The following is a 24,854-nucleotide window of genomic DNA, read 5'->3' on the forward strand; positions in this document are numbered from 1 at the left end:
TGGATTCGCGTCAGCAAAGGATCTTCCTGACTCCGGAGAAGGTCGCCTCCCTACAGCTGCGGATACGCAGTTGCCTGAGCCGTTGCCGCCTGTCGGTCCATTCGGCTATGAGAGTTCTGGGGTCCATGGTGTCGACATTCGACATGGTGGAATTTGCCCAGTTCCATTCCCGGCCCCTGCAGGGGCTGATTCTATCAGAATGGAACGGGTTACCTCACCGGATCCGCTCTCAGGTGCTGGTGTTGTCTCCGGACGTTCGGCTATCTTTGGCTTGGTGGCTTCAGACAGCTCATCTGGTCGAGGGGCGCCCATTTTGGATCCCGGACTGGGTCCTGCTCACGACGGATGCCAGTCTCCGGGGTTGGGGGGCAGTGACTGGCTCTTTGTCGCTTCAGGGTCGTTGGTCAGCGGAAGAAGCACTTCTCCCCATCATATACATCATATACTGCGGGCAGTATACAGGGCCCTGCAGTCGTCCGGCCCCGCTCTTCACGGAAGGGCGGTACAGGTGCAGTCCGACAACGCCACCACGGTGGCGTATATCAATCACCAAGGCGGAACTCGCAGTCAGGCAGCGATGTCGGAGGTGTCTCGTATCCTGACTTGGGCGGAGGGTCACATTCCAGCGATCTCGGCGGTCTTCATCCCCGGAGTCCTCAATTGGGAGGCGGACTTCCTCAGCCGTCACGACGTGCATCCCGGGGAATGGTCGCTTCACCCAGAGGTGTTTCAGCTACTCGTGGACAGGTGGGGACTGCCGGAGCTGGACTTGATGGCCTCCCGTCACAATCACAAGTTGCCCGTTTACGGGTCAAGGACAAGAGACGCAGGTGCAAGTCTGGTGGACGCGCTGTCGGTGAAATGGACGTTTCACCTGGCGTATCTGTTTCCTCCGATATCCCTGCTTCCTCGGGTTCTGCGGAAATTCAAGCAGGACGGCGGCATGCTCGTGCTGGTAGCTCCGGCGTGGCCCAGACGTCCTTGGTACTCCGATCTCAGGAGCCTCTCCATCGACGCTCCGTACCTTCTTCCTCAGCGTCGGGACCTGTTGTCTCAGGGGCCCTGCCTTTACCCGGATCTGGGTCGGCTGTCTTTGACGGCGTGGCTCTTGAGACAGCCGTCTTGAGGTCTCGGGGCTTCTCCAGTTCGGTTATTGGTACCATGCTCAGGGCACGCAAGCCTGCTTCAGCACGGATTTATCACAGAGTGTGGCACACTTACTTTCAGTGGTGTGAGTCCAGACATTATGATCCTCAGGTGTTCCGAGTTTCTAGGATCTTGGAATTTCTTCAGTCAGGATTGGATCTCAGCTTACGCCTTGCATCTCTGAAGGTTCATGTGTCCGCCTTGTCCGTGTGGTTTCAACGGCGGATTGCAATACTACCAGACGTTCACACCTTTTTCCAAGGTGTTCTCAGGATCCAGCCTCCCTTTGTGCCTCCTGTGGCTCCTTGGGACTTGGCGGTGGTGCTACGGGTCCTGCAGGGTCCTCCGTTTGAGCCTCTTGAGGCGGTGGAGCTCAAGTGGCTGACATTTAAGACGGTTTTTCTCCTGGCAATTGCTTCGGCCAGGAGGGTGTCTGAATTGGGGGCGCTTTCCTGTCGCCCTCCTTTCCTGATTTTTCACCAGGACAGAGCGGTGCTCCGCACTCGTCCTGAGTTTTTGCCCAAAGTGGTCTCGAAGTTCCATATTAATCAGGAACTTGTTGTGCCAGCTTTTCAGTCCCCTGATCTTTCAGCTGGTGAGACTTCCTTAGATGTGGTCCGGGCGCTTAGAATTTATGTAGACCGGACGGCTTCGGTTAGGAAGTCTGATTCCTTGTTTATCCTCTTTGGTTTTCACAAGAGGGGTTGGCCTGCCAACAAACAAACGTTAGCCCGTTGGCTTCGTTCCGTTATTTGTGAGGCTTATGCACAGGAGGGCTTACCTGTGCCAGCCTCTGTTAAGGCTCATTCCACTCGTTCTGTGGGTCCCTCTTGGGCTGCTAGACGTGGCGCTTCTGCTGTTCAGCTGTGTAAGGCGGCCACTTGGTCTTCAATTCAAACGTTTTTGAGGTTCTATGCGTTTGACACCTTTGCCTCTCAGGATGCATCCTTTGGGCGCCGGGTATTCCTTTCAGCACAGGAGCGTCCCCGCCCTTAGTTGTACTGCTTTGGGACATCCCCAAGGTCAACCCTGTGGACCCCCTATGGACCCTGAAGTAGAAAACAAGAGATATGGTAAGAACTTACCTTTGTTATCTCTGTTTCTACGAAGTCCATAGGGTCCACAGGGCGCCCGCCCTGACGCACCTGCTTTCTAATGGGCTGTGTGGCTGGTCACCGGTTTTCCGTCTCCCATTTCTGTGAGTATGGTTTCTTGTGTGTTCCAGTCTTCCTTCTCTCTGTTTAGTCTCCTCCTCCGGCCTTGGCTGCTTACCAACTGAGGTGCTGTGGCCGGGGGCGGGGTATAGAGGAGGATGGACCCAAGTGCATCCTGGGAGCAGCTAAAGCTTTAACTGCGTGGTGCCCATGGATCCAGATCCAGCTATACCCCAAGGTCAACCCTGTGGACCCTATGGACTTCGTAGAAACAGAGATAACAAAGGTAAGTTCTTACCATATCTCTTGTTATCTACAAACCCAATAACTTGTATGCATACAGAAATTACAGACGTCAGACTTCACAACGTATAACATAGCACCAAACGAAACTAGACGCTTAAAAAATAGGTCTGTGTGAAAACGGCAAAACGCAGCTCACCAGGGTAGGAAGGATAACCTATTTGAGCAAGAAAAAACAAGAAAACTGGGAGCGCATAATGATATCAATTAGAAATGTGAAATATTTTATTTGTTTGATTATAACATAGTGAATTAGTATGTAAGCATTCCACTAAACAGCAAAAGCTAAATATTCATATTTGTGAAGACATAAATACTAAGGACATTTAGATAACATAGAATTTGACGGCAGATAAAAACCACTTGGCCCATCTAGTCTGCCCCATTTTTAAACATATTGTTACCTCAACCCTTATTGAGCCTTTCTTCTGAAGGATATCCTTATGTCTATCCCATGCATGTTTAAATTGTTATACTGTCGTAGCCTCTACCACCTCTGATGGGAGGCTATTCCACTTGTGCTCTACCCTTTCTGTGAAGTAATTTTTCCTCAAATTTCCCCTGAACCTACCTCCCTCCAGATTCAGAACATGTCCTCTTGTTCCAATACTTCTCTTTCTTTGAAGAATGTCTCCTTCCTTTAACTTGTTAAAACCCTTTATCACTGCGCCAGAACACATATGTAGCACATAGCACACTGACGCCACAGATAAATATCAAATTACAATTTGGCTCCATTCACTTTTTATTTCAAGCCTATCGAACTGATGATTTGCTTTACCCGCCAACATTTGCACAGTATTTATGTTTTTAGGCGGCTGTGTTGACACGGGATCACATTTATATTGAACTTATAAGCAGATTATTTGAATGAAATGCTGATTGTGTTTAATTTATCCGGCATTATTTTACAACAATTCATTTATTAATATGGCTGGTCACTGGATCGCTACAATTAACAAGCTGGATTGCTTTGTTACTAACTTGCTGCTATTTTCTTGCTACATATCAACTAAGACGGCTGTATTGGTACCAGATTGCTACAGACTTGCCATCAATTCTGTTGATAACATTATTTCAATTGCCAACTGAAATGGACGTTCTGATGTGGGACTATATTTTATATTTATCTGTGGTGTCAGTGTGCAACGTGTGTTCTGGCGCAGTCATCTAAATGTCCTTAGTATTTATGTCTTCACAAATATGAATAGTTAGCTTTTTGCTTTTTAATGGAATGTTTACATACTAATTCACTATGTTATGGTCAAACAAATAAAATATTTCACATTTCTAAATGATATCATTATGCGCTCCCAGTTTTCTTGTTTTTTCTTGTATAACATAGCAACCTTTAAAAGAATTTCAATTTCCTCCTTCCAAATGGTTCAAAATACTGATATACTGATATATTCAGTGTATTTCCCATTAGTATCATTCCCCACAAGGGTTACAAACGTGTGATACATATAACTCACCTCGTTTGCTTAGTAATCCAGGTTAAGGGAAATGTCCTCACTCTAAAGGAATGGATTATCCAAATGTGTCACCCTTCTATAGTCAGTAAATGCTAATCATAACTCATATACTTTAAATCCAGCCTATACTGCACATCGGTGGTCTCGTGCCCTGGTCAATACTGCTAGTTTGTCGCATCATATAATATAGGAAGGTAATGCACAGCGCTGCAAACCAAAAAACCTTGAATGATGTTTGTAAGTAGCACTGAATAATTCCGTCCCAAGCTGTGGTTTAGTGCAGCTTGAACTTCTGCCGGCAGACTCATGTCGCTTCCGTTTAAAGCGCTTCGCTGCATGGCGGGATCAATGTACTCCATGCTCAACATGTTTCATCTTGACAGGCTTCCTCAGGATTGTAGAATACCCTACGATCCTGAGGAAGCCTGCCAAGGTGAAACGCGACGGGAAAAACAAAAATTATTTTGCGCATGCACATCTATGTAGACTTAGCAAGGAATTCTCACCCATCCACCCAATGCATCCCATCAGAAGGCTCAAATTATTCCACACCCACTAAGACCACCATCTTGACCAAAAATCTATGTTCCTCTTCATAAAGACTGTTATGTTTGAACAAAAGCAGGTGTGACATGACGAGACGATTTCCGCTGCATTTTTGTAAATCACCTTTTCTGTTCGGTTTATGCATGGATTAGTGTTTATTTAGAAGCTTTGCAGTTCATTTGACTATACACAATCTATATATGTAACACGGGCTGATAGTGCAGTGTGCATCTGGATAGCTGCACACATTGTCGGTGAGTGAATCTGTATGTGAGAGCTCAGGGTGTCTCATATTGTCACATCCTGTGGTGTGCAGTGCGGAAACAGCAGAGACACAGGAAGCTACATGGTCCCATTACATGATACAGCCCCTTTCTGTAATGTGCATAAACACCACTACTGTCTCACAAATGTTCAAAGAGTTACATTTGCAGTTTGGGTAAACAGATACACTGTTGATGCTCCAGTAATATAAGCGATGTGAACACACAGATGTAAATGCAGCTCATTATACAAAGCCATACACACCACAAAGTGATCAGGAGCCTCACTGAGGGTATATTTACTAAAGATCGATTTTGATGTATTTATATGTGATTTTCTTTGTGTTTTGCTAATCTGGGATTTACTAAAGGCATAATCGACTATGAAACCAAATCCCGACCAAACATCGATACTTTCACATAGACCACTAAAGGACTCTCTCATTTACTAGCAGTCGGAAAATCAATTTAAAATCAACAGAAAAATCCCCAAATAAGTAGGCTATTAAAAAACAGGTGATTTTAGCTACTAAACACCACTCTATTGTTACTGTAGGAACGTAATTATGATGCCTATAAAAAAAGATACAAGCAAGTGGTGCGCTGTGGCATGCACGTTAACTCCTGACACCAGTTCCTGCGGTTTAATGCCCTTGACTCGTTCTTCATACTCATTATAATCCACATCCACAGGTGACCCTCCTCCAGTGTCTCGTGTAGAGCGCCTTTTCAGGGCCGTCTTGGATTTGACACGGCGTTGGATGTCTGAAAACTCTTCACACACTGCCGATTGTCGCGTTTTATGTTCAATAGAATTCACTGCTTCATTTGCTGCCTGCCACATGGCCCGCTTTCTTCTTGCAGATGTGCTCTGGGCCCGGTGACCAAATAACTCCTCAAAGTTAGACAACAAGGACAGTGCCAGATTAATGTCCACATGGGCCTGGAGCTGAAGTTCATGAAGGGCCTATTGTGTGCCGCTGCATCGGGTGTGACGAGCGCTGTGGCGGTGTGATTAGTGATGTGGGGGTGTGACCAGTATGGTGTGGGTGTGGTCTATGTAGGGGGTGTGTCCTGCGCCACAGACGTGGCAATCTCCATGGAGGGCACAGCTAGTGCTTACCTTTATTCCCCTTATAGTGGAGCTATGGGTCTGATTCAGAGTTGTAAGCAATGCCAATATATATGTGCATTTGAGAGATTGCATCTAAGTCACCGCAGCCATTTGTGGGGCGTCTCACATCCTGCACCTGCGATCCCATACAGAAGAAAAATGGCTCTTGCTTATAAGTTCCCGCATCCATTCTGCGCAACCAGAACTCCAGCACATGTACTATGTGCGATTGTAATATTTGTCACAGCATTTAGTGGTACAAGTAAGGTGGTATGGCGTACCATTAAGAAATAAGCAGCCGGTATGTGACACCTCCTACAATCTTATGTACCGGCACCATTAGCTTTGCTACTGAGTGAGTCACAGCACTCTGCGGTGAGGCGGACGCTAGGTAAACAGTGACAAGGAGCAACCCACCAGTTGCCAAAGTGTTGGACATGCCCCCAGAGTGACGAGAAAAAGGGGGATATCGTGCAGACACAGCCATGTTTCGAGTGACCACATCACTCATGATGTGTAGCCTAGTCCATCCATCCATCTATCTAATGTTTACCCTATCTGTTTATCTTTCTAAAAGTTCTGCACTTAAACGCTGGGGTGCACCTCCAAGGTGTATTCAAGATAACCCATACATATTGTATTAGTTCTAAAATGAGGATGGAAAGCCCTCACCAGAGCTGAAATAAATTATGTCAGCATTTATTAGATCCAATCCATACCATCTCTGATCGTCTACGTTTCTGTCCTTCAAGAACCTTTGTTAAGGCTCTATAGGTGCAGTATGACAACAAATACACAGAATATCAGGCAGAGATTACAACTTCATAGGTATAAATATGGGACACGGGGAGATAGTGATGTAGTCAAAAATAGAGGCAAACAAATTGCATTCCATCGTGACATCCATACCAGAAGTAACATCACAAGCTCCGTTTTATTCATATAAAGTCTGTGCAAATAAGCTATCAAATATGTCAGTGTGTTATGTATGCATAACACCATTAGATACTAAAGGTGTGCGAATGCCCGATCTGCATTTTACTTTGTGATGCAGATGACAGGTGCATGCCTGGTAGCCATCTTGAATTGAGGTGGAACGCAAGGGCCTGTGCAGGTGCAGCCATTTGTGTAAGTTTTGTCTATTGTGGCTTGTTGTTTTATCTATAGTGACTTCTCGTAACTAATGGTATAATGCATACATTGACATGTTAACATGCTACTATGTTTGATAGTCTATTTGCAGACTTTATACTAATAAAACGGAGGAATAAAACCTTACTTCTGCTATGCATTCAAAGAAATTACAGGATTGGAAGTGTCAAATGTGGTGCACTGATAGTTAAAATGTAACTTTTATTAACAACATTGTAATATGTATATATAAAAAAGCGAAAATGAAGGTAAAATTTAGAAAGTAAAAAAAGGAAATATTAGATGAATTAAAATATGCTGTGTGTGATGCCTTTACTCAATGTCTAAATATATGATTAAACCATGGCTCAACAAATCCCAGTCACCATGGCGACTAAGATTTTAGTCCTGGCGACCGAGTATTCCAAGCCCCCCCCACTGCCGCCGCAGGGAGGCTCCATTTGCCGGGCGCCCGCTGAAATTTTACCAGCGGGCGCCCGACTCCCCGCAGCGGCAGCTGGAGCTCACTCCTGAGCTCCAGTGTCCGGCTCCCCCCACGGGCACTATGGGAGAGACGTCATGACGTCTCTCCCATAGTTCTGAAGAGCGGCGGACGGCAGCGGACGCAGGATTGGGGCTTAGGTAAGTATTCAGTTTTTTTTCTGTGTATGTGTTCGCACGGCTCTATTACGGGGGGCTTACTACAGGGGGCTTACTGCTGGGGGCACTATCCAGGGGGCTTACTACTGGGGGCACTATTACAGGGGGCTTACTACTGGGGGCACTAATACAGGGGGCTTACTACTGGGGGCACTATTACAGGGGGCTTGCTACAGGGGGCTTACTACTGTGGGCACTATCACATGGGGCTCTATTACTGGGGGCACTATTATAGGGGGCTTTAATGCTGGGAGCAATGTCACAGGGGGCTTACTACTGGGGGCTCTATTACAGGGGGCTTACTACTGGGGGCATTATTACACGGGCTTATTACTGGGGGCACTATGGGAGAGACGTCATGACGTCTCTCCCATAGTAACGAGCAGCGGCGGACGCCGGAGCTCACTCCTGAGCTCCAGCGTCCGGCTCCCGACACGGGCACTATGGGAGAGACGTCGTGACGTCTCTCCCATAGTTCTGAAGAGCGGCGGACAGCAGCGGACGCATGGATTGGAGCTTAGGTAAATATTCTGTTTTTTTTTTTGTGTGTGTGTGTGTTCATGCGGCTCTATTACAGGGGGAGCTTACTACTGGGGGCACTATTACAGGGGGCTTACTACTGGGGGCACTATTACGGGGGGCTTACTACTGGGAGCACTATTACAGGGGGCTTACTACTGGGGGCACTATTACAGGTGCTCGTACAGTATGGGCATGTTGCAGAATCTGATGACCATTAAAGAGGCATGTGTGGTGATTTGATTGTATATGGGGAGGTTGAGGGGCACTGAAAGGGCATGTGTGGTGGTCTATACAAGGTTTCATATATTTTGGTAATGGACGATGGTCTGAATCCTAAACTTTTAAGATGGCTCCTAGATTTTACAAAAATTTGTCGAGCCCTGGATTAAAAAATCTTCAGAAAAAGTGTATAGATATGTTGTCTCGCATCTTTCAATATTAACCCTTGTTCAATCTTAATCACATACATTACTATATATAAAAAGATGCAGATATAATGGTGGAAATATTCCTTAGTACTACATTTAAATAACCGTAGTGTAATCCCACATGTAAGATTAACAAGGGTTCATAATGAAAGACGCGAGACAATATATATATATATATATATATATATATATATATACTTTTTCTGAAGATTGTTTAATCATATATTTAGACATTGAGTAAAGGCATCACACAAAGCGTATTTTAATTTATGTGTGGCTAGCCAATGTGATTGTTTTTCCTGTGGGGAGCAATGTGTTTTGTTTTTTTTTTGTTTCTGTGGGGGCCAATGCATGTGCGTTTTATTCCTGTGAGGCCAATGTATATGTGTGTTATTTCTTTGGGGCCAATGTATGTGTGTTTTGTTACTGTGGAGGCCAATATGTATGTTTTTTCATAGGTCGTGCATCCTATAGCCGGATGGGGTGCCTTGGCAATTTTAAAATATTGCGTAATGTGCCTCGAGTTGAAAAAGGTTGAAAAACACTCTCCTGCTCTCTCTCCACAAAACTCCCTATCAATTTAACTGAATGTGTGCCAGCCTGTTCTATAATGAGTTTCTGAGGCTTACCGTGCATGTGCTATGTTTTGGCCAATATAATGCATAAGGAAGTCTATTTATTTATATATTTTTTTTAGGTTTAGATTTTGAAGTTCACATTCAAAATCGACCCACATTGCATTCGAAATCGATTTCAAAATCACATGTTAGTAAATGAGAGATTTGGCCAGTGATCATATACAGTCTATTAAGAGTAGATTTCAGTTGACAAAAACGACTTTTAGTAAAATACACCCCTGAGTGTGTGTATACAGTAACAGCTAGTTCCATATTTTATAGAGAGAGTCTGGGTGTTATAAGATCCAATCAAGCCACCAGACCACAAATGGACCAATACAACATTCAAAACGGGCAAGTAAAAAGATACACTGATAAGTAATTTCAGATCTCTCTGTATGTAAGGTCCACATTGGCACAATTATACGTGTCAGAGAAGCCTTAATAGCACATTTTACTTATTTTTCCTTAAAGTTAAATGATAAAAGAAACAAGACTCTTTTGTGTATTCAAACATGGTCTATATATTGGCAATCCGGGATGTAGTTGGCATCCCGGCGTGCGAGATGCCGACTGACTAAATTCCGGCTCCGAAATCCCGACAGGTCGGGATAACGGCACCAGTATCCCAACCGTCGGCATCCCGAATGGTGAGTATCGGGGTGTTAGGGGGAGGTTTGCATTAGGTAGCGGGGTTAAGTTTAGGCATTAGGAGGAGGGTTAGGCACCGGGAGGGAGGGTTAGGATATGGGTGTGGGGAGGGGGAGGTTAGGTTTAGGCACTAGGAAGGGGGGATTAGTTTTAGGCATCGGGTTGGGGTAGGGTAGTTTGGGTATCTGGTCAACTTGTCGACAGTTTCTGAATGTCGACATGTCCATTAGATGGACAATTAATATGTAGACATGCATTTAAGCCGACATAATACTGATATGTTCAGAATATCGATATTTAACATGTCATTGCTAAAATGTTGACATATGGTTTTATGTTGATTGTTAGGATTATGTATGTAAAATTACCCCCAAAAAAACATATGTCGCCGTTTTGGTGTCGCCTTGTTAAAATGTCAACATTCTGGGCGTGTTGACATTGTAACCATGTGGAACTTACAAATCTACATATTGATTGTCGACCTAGTGACTATGTCAAGATTCTGACTGTTGACATCCTGATGTTTGCATACCGACTGTTGACCTAATGACTATGTTGACAAGTCACACCACACCATTCCTCTTGGTACACCATCAGTTTGACACAGCGAGATCAGGAGGCGGAGACAATGTAAGCTCAATTGCAACGTATGGGCTCATTTACAGTTGGGTGCAAGTCTGGTATTGTTTTGTCTTTTGCATAAAATACGCATTTTTATACTGCACTTGGATCCCAACATTGTCTCCTTAAGATACGCCTTTCAGAGAGAGTATCTGTTGCATATTCTGGGCCAGTGGAGCAATTATACATGATGGTGATGATCAGCATGGATCTTTGCAGTATTAAAAAGAGACTCCAATAAATAAGTACTTAGAAAAAAAGTGTCCTCGATTTTTAGCGGGACGCTGTTTGCACCCTTTCACAATTAATTTTTTTTAATAACTTTTTATTTTGTAGACCGGTTTATTAAAAAAAAAAAAAAAACAATAAGGAAGTGTTGACCAAACCATTATATAAATCTTTATTAAAATACAGCAATTAAAGGTTTACAATAGACCAGAAGTTCCCAAACTTGGTGTTCAAGGCACTGTAACAGTACAGGATTTGAGGATATCCATGTTTGACTACAGGTGATTTAATTACTACGTCAGTCAATTTGATGTAACCACCTATGCTCAACCATGGATATCTTTAAAACATGAACTGTTGGAGTGCCTTGAGGATCGCGTTTGGGAACCTCTGCATTAGACAAAAGAAAATCATTAAAGATATTTTCATAAATCTCCTGAGTTTTTAAAGTGCATTAATTATAACACTTGTGCATATCCTCTCACATAATGAGTCTCAAAGGAACTACTCCCACAGATACAGTAATCAATATTCAATTCCTCAAATGAAAATCCACATGAAAATGGTCTCCTTACTAGTCAGATACACAGTCGTACCAAGCTAAGCCAGCATAGGGATGTTAATGAAAAGTTGCAAGCCATGCAGTCACATATAGAGCTGGCAGACATCTTACCAAACCTTGCTGAATTAGTAAGCTTTATTAACTAAAACAATGTAGTCACATGTAAAGGCTTATGAACACAGGTTAAAGGGGGAATTCATTTAGACCCGTTAGCGGTTGCTAATTGAACGGCGGTCCCAGTTCAATTAGCCCCGCTTATCCGTAATTTCTTTTTGGATCTCCACAGATCACAAAAGATTCCCTGTTAACTGTGCAGTTAACGGGTCCGTAAACTTATCACGGATCCTATGTGTTAACGCCCATTAGCTTTGGTAACAGTCATTAACTGAACATGTTTACGGGTGAAAATGGAGCCTAATTGAATAGCCCCGGGCTGTGGCTGAATAAAAGCAGATGAAATGCAGGCTTGAAGTCAGCCAGCCACAGAACCTGTGTAATTCATGAATGTCCCGGTATAAAGGGACAGTATGGTAAGCCTAAATATAGTTAATGGTAATGTGCAGTCAATCAAGGAGTAAGAAGCAGCATACCTGGCATTTGCATAGTCTTATTCAGCCGTTACTGCATCTTTATGCTAATGACATGGCCGATAGTATTCATATAGAGACGCCCACTGACGCTGTGCGTATTAATTAGGGATGAGCGTGTTCGGATTTACTCGGTTCTTATAGCCACTTTACCGCAGGTTCGGTTTAGTTCGTATTTATCTTATTGGCTATCCAAAACACGTGATAGCCGATAGCCAATAAAATGCCGCTTTGAGAACCGAGTAAATCCAAACCCGCTCATCCGTAGTATAATAATCAATAGCACCATCGAACATTGCCACAGAGAAGGTGCAGTCTTACCCCCCCTCCCCTGCAGTCTTTTTACCCCCACCCCACCGTTACCTTCCAGGAACACCCACTGATATCCCCCGATCTTGCATCTAAATTGGTGCTGCAGCTCTCAGTGGTGACTCAGACACGTGCGCAGACTGAAATCTTTAGCCGCTTGTGTACAGCATGGACATTACATGCACCTCTGAATCAGGCCCAAAGTGTGATGGAGAGAATGGGGACAGAGGAGAGAACTGAGTGTTAGGGAGAGAGATGGGAGGGGAGACATTTTCACAGCTGTACTGTTTGTATCATCCATTTCAGTTTCTAAAGTGCTGTTACTCTTGGATTGCAAGTATGGTCAGGCTTCAGTTCTATAGTATCAATGTCTCCACAGTCTCCAAAAAGTCAACTACCTTTTCTGTCTCTGTGTTTTATCTTCAATGCAGAAATCAGGGGTGGATCCAGTGGGGGTGATCACCCTCCTATTAGGCTGTACCTGCACTTCATAGATCTGCATGGCTGCCGGGAGACGAGCAGAGGATCTTGCCCAGCAAAAAGGGGGGTTGGAGTGCTGAGGTGCTCAAGAATATTGAAATACCGGCGTCTATTCTCTGGCGATGACCGGGTCACCGTACATTTCTCCACCCGCGGGACACTACGTCCTGCGGGTGAGGACGGCACCCGCAGGCTGTGAGGGCATGGCGCTTTTTGCCCTCCTTCTGGAGGGCAGGGCGCCGCGCCCTGCTAAAACAGCCTAACAGGAACGCTATGCTTATGGTACAAATGATCTAGAATTTGAATCCCCTGCAGGAAGAGTTGTGAAGTTTATTATTTTTAATAGAGAGAATGATACAGTGCATCCGGAAAGTATTCACAACGCTTCACTTTTTTCACATTTTGTTATGTTACAACCTTATTCCAAATTTAATTAAAAAGAAAAAATGAAGAAATCACACGTTCATAAGTATTCACAGCCTTTTCTCAATACTTTGTTGATGCACCTTTGACAGCAATTACAGCCTCAAGTCTTTTTGAATATGATGCCACAAGCTTGGCACACCTATCTTTGGGCAGTTTCGCCCAATCCTCTTTGCAGCACCTCTCAAGCTCCATCAGGTTGGATGAGAAGCGTCGGTACACAGCCATTTTCAGATCTCTCCAGAGATGTTCAATTGGGTTCAAGTCTGGGCTCTGGCTGGGCCACTCAAGGACATTCACATAGTTGTCCTGAAGCCACTCCTTTGATATCTTGGCTGTGTTCTTAGGGTCGTTGTCCTGCTGAAAAATTAACCGTCGCCCCAGTCTGAGGTCAAGAGCGCTTTGGAGCAGGTTTTCATCCAGGATGTCTCTGTACATTGCTGCATTCATCTTTCCCTCTATCCTGACTAGTCTCCCAGTTCCTGCCGCTGAAAAAAATCCCCACAGCATGATGCTGCCACCACCATGCTTCACTGTAGGGATGGTATTGGCCTGGTGATGAGCGGTGCCTGGTTTGCTCCAAACATAACGCCTGGCATTCACGCCAAAGAGTTCAATCTTTGACCAGAGAGTCCTTCAGGTGCATTTTGGCAAACTCCAGGCGGGCTGCCATGTGCTTTTTACTAAGGAGTGGTTTCCGTCTTGCCACTCTAATATACAGGCCTGATTGCTGGATTGCTGCAGAGATGGTTGTCCTTTATTACCTCCTCCAAACGCTGACTACCTATCACTCACTTTGCAAATTAATTTTCTGTGTGTGCATGATCGCAGAACAATCGCTGTGCGTGCGCAATGTGACTTTCATGCATGCACAATGGCTAAAATGCTCTCAAACTGTGTAAATATCGGCATTGCATGCGGTCTGAATCAGGCCCATTGTTTATAAACATTGTCACATCAGCAGTCATAATACCCAAACCTCTGGATATAGAAACATGAAAATCGGGGAGTGTATGCCTTCCATGATGTAGGTGCCCACTAAGCAGGGATTTTCAAAAATTCGACTCCTAAGGGGGTGAAAAGGGCTAAAATGTTTCCTCCCACTGTGCAATGTCCTGCATGACTGACTCATTGTGGCTGTAGCACAGTTCAATATTCAACACCAACTGTCATCCCATGTGTTGGTGTGGCTCCCCTATTTGAATAGTGAGAGAAGGGAATGTGTTACATCAGCAGTGAGAGGGGAATGTGTTACACCAGAGGTGAGGGAGGGGAATGTGTTACTACACAGATTAGGGAGGGGAATGTGTTACTACACAGGTATGGGAGGGGAATGTGTTGCTACACAGGTGAGGGATGGGAATGTCAAATGTGTTACTACAGGGGGAGGGAATGGAATGTGTTACAACACGGGTGAGGGAGGGGAATGTGTTACTACAGGGGTGAGTGGAAGTAATGTGTCACTACAGAGGAGAGGGAAGGGAATGTGTTACTACAGGGGTGAGAGGGGTTAATGTGTTACTATAGAGCTGAGGGAGGGGAATGTGTTACTCCAGAGGTGAGGGAGGGGAATAGGTTACTACAGGTGTGAGTGAGGGATTGTATTTCTACACAGGTGAGGGAGGGGAATGTTGAATGTGTTACAATACGGGTGAGGGATCGAAATGTTACTACAGAGACTGTTAATAAATAATAAATACAGAGGTGAGCGAGGATAATGTGTTACTACAGAGGTGAGGGAGTGGAATGTGTTAGTACACAGGTGAGGAAGAGTAATGTCTTACTATAGCAGTGATGGATGGGATGCATTACTATAGAGGTGAAGGATTAATGTGTTATTGGAGTGGTGAGATGGAAATGGAAACCGTAAATATCTAAGGTCTACCCGGGTGAAACTGGGTACATTAGCTAGTAACATATAAATATTGATGAAGTATTTATTCGAATATCAGAAACAGACAAACTAGTACTATTTCTTTTTCAAAATATGTCTGGATCAAATCCAACCATTGATATAACATTCATGTAGCTTTTATTCTTTCTAATAACAAATAAATAGTCTTTTATTTGGAAACTAAAAACAGACACACTATTATCGTACACCAGCGGTTTTCAACCAGTGTGCCGCGGCACACTAGTGTGCCGTGGCCGGTTGTGAAGTGTGCCGCGGGGCTGTCAGAGCCACCGGGCACATTTTACTGTACTTCAGCATCCCGGGCCGCTGAGCTCCTCTGGGAGACTCAGGCGCGACCGGGTAGTGACCTGCAAAGATGCGGCGGCGTGACATCACAGGTCACGCACGCCGCGTTGTCCACTGCCCTCCAGCCCGCTCTGCCAGCCAACGCCCTGCGCCAATCAGCCAGCCCGCGCTCTGTCCAGACAGGCTCTGCAGCCTGCCTGGAAGCCCGCCCGCACGCGATCCTGCTGCAGTGTGAGTGACAAGGGGGGAAGAAATGTGGGTTTTGTGGGGACCAGACATTTTTTTCTTCTTCATGGGTACCAGCCATAGTTTATTTTTTCATGGGAACCAGTCATGTCATTTTTTTTAGTGAGAACCAGCCATATGTTATCCAGCCATATATTTGCCTATTTAGTGGGGAACAATGTGTTTTGTTTTGTTTTTGTTTCTGTGGGGACAGCCATAGGTTTCTTTTTCTGTGGGGAGCAATTCTGTGGGGCGCAATGTGGTATGGTTGTTTTTTTTGTGGGGAGCAATGTGGTTTTTTTTCTGTTAGGCCAGCCAATGGGATTGTTTTATTCTTGTGGGGGCCAATGTAGTGTGTTTTTTATTCTTGTGGGGGCCAATGTAGTGTGTTTTGTTCCTGTGGGAACTAATTTAGTGTATTTTTTCATAGTCCGCGCACACCGCATCGCCGGATAGTGTGCCTTGGCAATTTTAAAATCTTGTGTAGTGTGCCGCGAGTTGAAAAAGGTTGAAAATCACTGTCGTACACTATTTAAAAATAGATCTGGATCAAGTCCAAACAGTGGTACAAAATTGATAAAGCATTCATGTAGCTTTTGTTCTTTATACTTAAATAAATATTGATAAAAAATATAGAAACAAACTATTACTATGCACTCTCTTTCAAGGTAAACCTGGATCAAGTCCAACCATCGATATAACATTCATGTAGCTATTGTTCTTTATAATAGCAAATCATTATTGATGCAAAATCTATTCAGATATTAGAAACAATATTAGAAACAAACTATTATTATACAGTCTCTTTCTAAATAGACCTGTATCAAGTGCAACCTTCTATATAACATCGATCTGGCATCCATGTAGCCTTTATTCTTTATAATCACAAATATATATCGATGGATATCAGAAGTATTGTTTTACAAGAGTTTGAACACCATTCCTATCAAAGAGCTGGTCACCATTAGTGTAGGGATTTTCATTTATATTATACTACGAGTATTAGTTTGTAATATTTATTTACTTTATTTTCTATGTATACTAATTATTCTTATTTAATTTGTATATATCAACATGATAACCTATTTAGAACCTCAATTATCCTTCAGATGAGAACTGTTTCTCCTATAGGGGCATATTCATGATGATAAAAATCTCATCAGTGATAATTTTGTTCTGAAGCAAGTTATTAGTTAAAATCTGAGCCATTTATCATTCCACTATTTCAAAATTCTCACTTCCGAAAAGCTGCTGTTTATTGCGGAGCCAGCTTTTCGGAAGTGTGAGACACTTCACACTGCTCTGTTGTATTTGCAGACTGTCTTCAGACAGTGCATGCGCATTCCCTATTGCCGGCAATTTTAAACTCTGATATCTCCGATTTCCTGGGGGATACACTTGAAGCACCACCTGGTAGCCCAGAGCCCCCTTTAAAATTCAAGCACAGAACTAGCTCCAGGAGCCCATGGAGAGCAGAGCTAGAGGCTTCCAATTGTGTGGTGTCAGGTTCCTGCAGCAGGAGTGCGGTACTTTAATCCAGGTTCCAACCTGGTTCCATGCATCATAGAACCCGGCCAGTGATACCCTCTGGTAGCCCAGGGTCCAAAATTTTGAATGAGCCCCTACCCTAGGTCTCCCTGCACCCCCCATCCCCCCACACAAACACACAACACATATGCCCTCTCATATCCTTCTAAAGATTGCAGATGGATCCCCATCTATCTGCATCTCCACAATTCGGCGCTATCAGTTGTAAACAAACAGAGACTCCCCAGGCTGTTACACCGGACCCCAAAAACCTCGCCAATGGTACCTTTTAGAGAGCTGACAATCTCCCCTTTGTTGACCACCACCAAAGGGAGATGCAGCTGCTGAACTGGGACCAGTGGACTGCAGAGGTGCCAGGGGGACAGCTCTGGCCGGCCTGCACTCGCTGTCACCTGGCTTGTGGAACCCTCTATCACGGGTGACTGCCAGGGAGCACTGTATAGCCTCAGGTCGGTCTACAGGCACCCCCAGGGCAGCTTTGAAAAGGTCAGAGTCCTCTCTATCAAGTGGATGGTGGTCTGACACGTGAGGGAGCTCCTGTTGGGCCACCAGGACCGCTTTCTTGGGACCCCCTGCTCACTTCTCAGTACTTCCAGTGGGCACGGGAAACTTCAGATGGGGATGACACACCTGTAATTAAGCTGCCCTCTGGTAATAAACCTAAGCAGAGACCAGCAGGCAGGGAAGACACAGCAGGGAGGGATCTGAACATGTCTTTCTGCTGCACAAGATGCTGTGTAAATGGCATCTCGTAAAGGGATTGGGGGGGCTCTAAGCCATCTCAGAATAGCGTACAGTAACACTGTGAAGTTCCCAAAAGAACAAGCAATTTCGGAGCTTGATGAATCACATAATTTCTACATCCCAAGTATGGGGACTGTGGAAATCATCGGGGGAGAATTGTAACCAGGAGATACTGTATTTGTGATATCTCCTACGTTACATGAATGATGAATGGGTCTGACACTTAATTTCTAAGAAAACAGGTGATATTTGACATTTTCACCTACTTTTGTATAAACTAAGTGATGATGAGTAAACCCCATTGCCTTTAAGGCTCAAAATCATCAAGGGTCATATTGTTAGGAGCATGAAGACAAGTTAGATAATCCGTGTAGGTATCCATGTAAATATTTAAAATCGTCATACCTGCACATACTGTACAAGCAAAGATACCCCTTATTGTATGTTTACAGTATAGTAAACATCCTTTTCATCTATAGGGAGAGAAAGAAAAAGGAAGAACCGAGGGAAAACACAAATGCACATTATACAGCATTTCAGCATTTCACTATTCCCCATTACATATCCCTGAGAAATCATTCAAAAAAATGTAAAAGAATAGAAACACAAACAACAATTGAAAATAAAATAAATTAAATCATCAGACAAGATATAGGACACCAACCTTATATGTGTAGAAGGATCCTGTGTTGGTGGTATGTGCACGTGACTAGTTCAGCAATGAAGATGGCAGCATAACTTGGTTTTATACTGTTATTTTTTATTTTATTTGCTGCCTGTACTGATCTTATGTGGTGCGAAGAGGCAAATATAGGGGTCAGACCCCCCCGGCTCAATATTATTGGGCACCTGCTCCCCCAGCCTCGGATTCTTGTGAGACTCTGCCCCCTCCCGCTGTTTTTTGGGGGGAGTGGGGGCTTTTGCGGCTAAGAACCTTCACTTTCCGGCTCCCGATTGCACATGCAAGGGGTTCTAAGACTCTCCCTAATACCAACCCAATTTTCTGGGCTCCTGTACTATACAAGTGCCCATTCCTGACACTCCACCTGATCAGGGAGGATGTAGTCTTTGTTCTGTATCCAAGTAGACGTGGCTGAATTGGGGCACTGGAAAGCTGTGATGCAGGAATACTGTATGTCTGTGCCCTCCCCAGATAGTGGTGCCCCACACGCCTAGTGGTAAATCCAGCAATTCTAACTACTGCCCTGCTATAAAGGCTTTCATATTGCAATTTAATGGGGTTGGACAGTTGAGCGATATGTTATAACATTTCTCATCACAGTTTCTATGATTGTGCAGACACAATGTAAGATTAAAATAATAATTGTAATCCACTGGATGCCATAAAATGGTGTGAGATCAGTGATAATGAAATTACTTTAGAAAGTAGGTTACCTCCAATATCTATGTGTCTATTACAGGAATACAAGAAGGAAAGGGTCTACCCTGAGAAGCACTCCCACCCCCCGGCAAACAACCCAGCACACCTACTACAGTGAGACGTCTACATATGTTAGAGATAGAGGTGCCCTGGCTGCAGCCATACAAGAAACAGACTATGGAGGAAACACCTGGGGTAAGACATACATGCAATGCAAAGTGCCAATATGGCAGCTGGAGGAGAAACACAGGACTTATTTGTTTTCCATAAATGAGTTGTTTGTTACACCATAATCTGCTTGACCAGTGAGTCTTTTATATTATAATAATATTGTATTGGCTCATCTATATTCCATCTAAACCAGTAACACCAAGTAAATGGGACTGTTTTACAGCATTTTAAATAATGTGCAGTTAGACTTATTCACTGTAACTAATAGATTACATCAATAGTATTTCTACGTAAGTGTTATCATTAGGATACAACTGGAAACCATGTAAGGGCAGAGGTGAATTAAGATCCCATGGGGCTCTAGGAAATAAACCGGTTGGGGGCCCATCTCCTCTGATCCATTCATACACTACTATTTACTTAACTTATACCCATTAGAAAGCACCATGCACGCAATAAGTACAATATACAAACACCATATTAAATACATACATTGAATGTTTGCACTTAAAGCTCCAATAAGCCACGTGGAACATAAATGCATACACACATAAAAACTAACATTAATCACATCTATATCTTTTAAAAAATATATTTATTTGTGTGTGATACATGACTTGAAGACTGGTCTGGGTTCCACAGTCAGGTCTGGGTCAGAGGACAGAGACTAGAGTCAGTATAAGCGGACTACTGCAGCACCCAGTATGATATGGTCTCCTCCAGCAGTAGCCACACTCAGGCAGGTAAGAACTGGGGACAGACAGTCATCTTACATATAATGGAAGTGGTGGTTAGGTAACTCAACTGAGAAGCACTACCTCAAATTTAAAAGGATCATGGAGAGCCTCTGAGTGTGCAGGGACCTCATGTCTTGCATTAACAGCAGCTCACCCCTATCATCAGCCATTCTGTGATCACTTCATCATTCCCTCCCAAAAATCAATTCATGACCCTCTCCCTGGTCAATTCACCCACCCGGATCATTTCATGACCCGCAATCCAGATCTATTCATACCTGCCCCAATCACTCCATCCCCTAAAGTTAACTCATGGCTCCTTCAGGTCAATTCAGCCACCCGATCTAGTTAATTTCCACAACACAATTATTTTCTCCCACAGAACCTTCTCATCCAGTTCATTTCTCCCACTAAATTAATTTCTATCCTGCACCCTCAATTAATTTCTTCTCCGCTACCCTCCACCTTAATTAATTTCTCCAAGTACACTTCCACTCAATTTCTACACCAGCACCTTCAATTTGTTTTTGCCCTTACATACACACATACAAGCGCACACACAGGATAACAGACACACATATATAAGTACACAGGATCACACACCGGTAAAAAAAAAAAAAAATAATAATAATAATAAGCACTAACTACAGATGCTAAATATATAGTAAATATATTTTGTGCAAATGTAAGGTGCTAGCCAAATATATTCTACAATATCTTAATAGAGAGGAAAGCGGAGAATATGGAAATGGTAAGAGTGCAAAAGTCAACAGAAATTTAATTTAGGCATAAATTAGTGTTGATATAAAATATATATGGGTACATGTGTACTTTACGGACTCATTGCAGAGAGAACCCAAGTGTCCTACACTCATTATTATCAATCATGGTAATGTCTTAATCACTTTCACGGAGAGGACCCTAACGTCATCAGCCAGTGTCCAGCGTCATTCCTTACCATCCAAGTGGGCACAGAGGGGGAATATAGCCTTGTGGCGAGCCACCGAGCCCGAAGCGTGGCGAGTGGACAACTTTCTTCTTTAGGTGGGGACAACTTTCGGTACTTGTGTACGTAAAGTAAACAAGTACCATTTAAAACGTTCATTGTGTTCTGTCTGCAATGAGTCTGTAAAATACACAAGTACCTATATATGATCTCTCTATATATTAAATAAAGTCCCCGATGTGTTTGTTTGGGCTAATCTCTTGATCCACTGGATGGATTTTGATGGGGTTTTCATTTTTATATACCATTCATCAGTGACAAAAGAGAGCCCAGTGACGATTTTACTGAAGCAAGTCACAGAAAAAACTGTTGTACTTTGTGAGTGACTGACTGCTGCTGCAGGGGCAGGGGCTGCGTTATGATTGGCTCTCTGAGACAGTGAGGGCCAATCGGAGCTAACAATGGGGTAGATGTATGAAGACAAACTACTATAGGTGCACTGGTGTATTGCTGTAAGCACCCCAAATTCAAAACGGCAGCTCTCACAGTGAGTTCTGCTCCCCACAGTCTTGATAGACAAAAGAAAATAGAAAGAAGTGGAGCGCCGTAAAGAATTTAGTATTTTTATTAATACAAATAATCAATTTGGAGTTTCAAACTTTTCCTTAATAGACACAATACAGAATTTTATAGCTAAAAAGACAGCATACTAAATACAATTAGTGCACAATAAAAAGCATACATATAAAAATATAGTTCTCATCACCAGATACTTCTGCAGAGCAAAATTGTATCCACCAATGTGGCAGCAGGTAGAATAATGTAACAATTCCTACACTGTTGTATTTATGAACCAGATAAAATGTTCAGTGGTTATTAAGAGTCTTAATGGGAGAAGAATTTCAATGAACTCACCCCTTTGATATTAACAACAGATTGAATAGTATGTTACTCTCCGTGAGCTGCGGTCTCCTGTGTAAATGGAGAGGATAAGGAAGTATATACCAGCCGCCGGGCAGGAGATCCAATTGACACTTATCCGGGCAAGGCTTCACTTGCACGCCGTTAACAAGTCCCGGAATGCATGCTGTTGGGGCTGTGTGCGTCCGCAAGTGGCAGCGGAAAGCCGGGAAGTAGGATTACTCTCCGTTCCAATCACGTGGCGTCCGGATTCCAATATACACGCTGTCCCGCATGTGTTGGTAGCGTGTTAGTAAAAATAGCATAGGTGGTTATGAAAGGGCTTCCAGAGAAGGTACTGTGCAGAGACCCGGATTAGAGAGTCCGTATAATATCTTTGATGCGTTTCTCCGGGTCAGTCACATTCTTGGTTTCATCTGAAGGCAGAAGATGTATGCAGTAGTGAAAAGAGTGGAGAAGTTGCCCATTGCAACCAATCAGCTCCTACAGTACATTATTATTATTTTATAGACTGTACTTGATAAGTGCAACCTCAAAGCTGATTGGTTGCCACTCTTTTCACTGCTTCATACATCTACCCCAATGTGTCCTGTTGCTTAGCAGCAGCCTAGAGAAGTGAGGGAGTCAGGAACTGAGCAGGGTCATGTCTGAGGCAGACATAGGGCCTGATTCAGATACGGACGCTCTGAAAGAGCGCTCGCTCTGAAACAGGGCGTTTTTTGTTTTTTTTTGGAGCGGCCTCCTGGCCGCTCGCATAGCTGTGGGTGACCACCCACAGCTATAGCGAGCGGCCAGGTTGATGGTCACGATGGTCAAGACCATCGCGACCATTGGACTTGCGACGAGACCCTTGTGGTAGGGTCTCGTGGCCGCAAGCCACAGAGAGCTTCTGGCTCTAATAGAGCCGGAAGCTCTCCCACTGACATCACTGGTGATGTCAGTGGGGCCGCCCACAGACGGCAGGCGTTCGCTTGGGAACACCTCCGTTTGTGAAGCCATCCCCCGGGCACGCCTACCAAACGGGGTGAGCTGTCAATCACCATCGACAGCTCGCCCCCATTTGGTGCGAGACCCGGAGCGACGAAGCACCCGGCTCCATCGTGTGCATGCCCAGTGGGCAAACATCGACCCGGTTGCGAGCGCTCAGCGCTTGCGACAGGGTCTGAATCAGGCCCATAATGAGAGACAGCCTCCAATGAACCCATGGAGATGCTCTGATGCAGACACAGTTGCCAGGAAGGAGCCAGGGGAGGCATAGCTATCTTTAATTAGAAAATCAAACACCATAAAACTCATAAAATGAGTTCCATTTGATGGTGGCAGACATCGGACCGTCACCATCAAATAGTAAAAACACTACCATCGGAACAAAAACATAGATGGTTAGTAACCATCGGATTCCGATGTCTATTCCTAAACTAAACCTGCAGGACGATTCCGGCCACCTCTTCTCCACAGTGAAGTGCTCCCTCTCCAGCTTGATATTCCCGCTCAGCCACACGCCATTGTGAACAGGAGGCACCTCCCATGGAAGTTGGCGCTGTTTTTTGGAGAGGGGCACCGTGACAAGGAAACTCAACAGGAAGACCAGGAAATACAGGGCACATTGTGAGAAGAGGACATTGCTCATAGTCATGTTCGGCAACTGGGGAGGGGTGCGCATGGAGGCTGCGGAAATATGCACAGGTGCCCCAACCCTCGTGACATGCTGCTACTAATGCTTACGGTAGCTGCAATACAAATCTCTCATCCATGATCCTCCTGCCCTACCTGTACATCCCAGTGGCCGAGCCCTAGCCAGCTGCAAGGCACAGCATTGGGGGTTGTGGTGACACTGGTGAGATGCAAGGGGTAGTGGTGAGATGCAGAGGCCTGTGGTGAGATGCAGGGGGCTGTGGTAAGAACCAGTGTCAGGAATGAAAAGCAGAGGCCTGTGGTGATGTGCAGTGCGCTGTGGTGAAATGCAGGGGTCAGGAGTGAGAAAGTGCCGGCAATCCACGGGACGAAACGCATTGACGTTAAAATCCTCCAGACACTCTTGGTTCCCGAATCCGCTCCGGTAATATGCTGTGACTTAACCTGGTCTATTGTCTAGCAGCCAGGAACGGATTGTAGCAGCTGGTGCACACTGCTGCTAAACATCACTCTTACCTCTAGCTGTTACTCCCTGTGAGGGTAGGAGCACTTGGTCAAAGGACCTCCGCATGGCGATGCAATTACAGTGAACCGACTGTCATTTCACGGTGAGGTGCAAGAAGATATTGACTAACATGGACTGAGGTAACCTAAATATTAGGAGATTTATCGGACAGTTGCAAGTGTATTACTGGGACGCCAGTATCTAACAGACTGCATAATAACATCTGCTGACTAACCACTGGCTTGCTTGCTTTTTACTGTGAGAACTCTAGACTGGCAACAAAATATCACATGCTTACTAACTAGACCATTAACAACAAACTCACAATGACACAGTAATTTGATGTGTGGTTTGGATTCCGAACAATAGAAAGGATAACACATTTCTGTGGCTTGTATACAAATAAATATGTACATTGTGAATATTGCTGCTATACAATTTTGATTTTATTTTTTTGTATTCTTTATTTTTATATTTTTTTACTTTTAGTATGTGTTTATGTTTTTAATAATAATAAAAATGTTTTATTATTATAGCCTCCTGTTTACTAATAGAGAGCAAACTTTGTATTAATTAATATTTAAAAAAGAACATTATAATACCTTGAAGCACAGTAATTAC

The 24,854-nt window shown here is 44.1% G+C and overlaps 1 protein-coding gene across 1 annotated transcript in view; it reads left to right on the forward strand.

Moving 5' to 3' along the window:
• The window catches only part of SUN2 (Sad1 and UNC84 domain containing 2), an 86,425-nt gene that overhangs the window by 8,990 nt on the left and 52,581 nt on the right, over positions 1-24,854 (forward strand). Inside the window, exon 3 of the mRNA XM_088455024.1 lies at positions 19,359-19,513. Within this exon, the coding sequence (XP_088311150.1) occupies positions 19,359-19,513 (155 nt within the window). The remainder of the gene's footprint in view (positions 1-19,358; positions 19,514-24,854) is intronic.

Source organism: Taudactylus pleione, unplaced genomic scaffold (assembly GCF_031769625.1).
Source record: "Taudactylus pleione unplaced genomic scaffold, aTauple2 ptg000642l, whole genome shotgun sequence".
Lineage (NCBI taxonomy): Eukaryota > Metazoa > Chordata > Amphibia > Anura > Myobatrachidae > Taudactylus > Taudactylus pleione.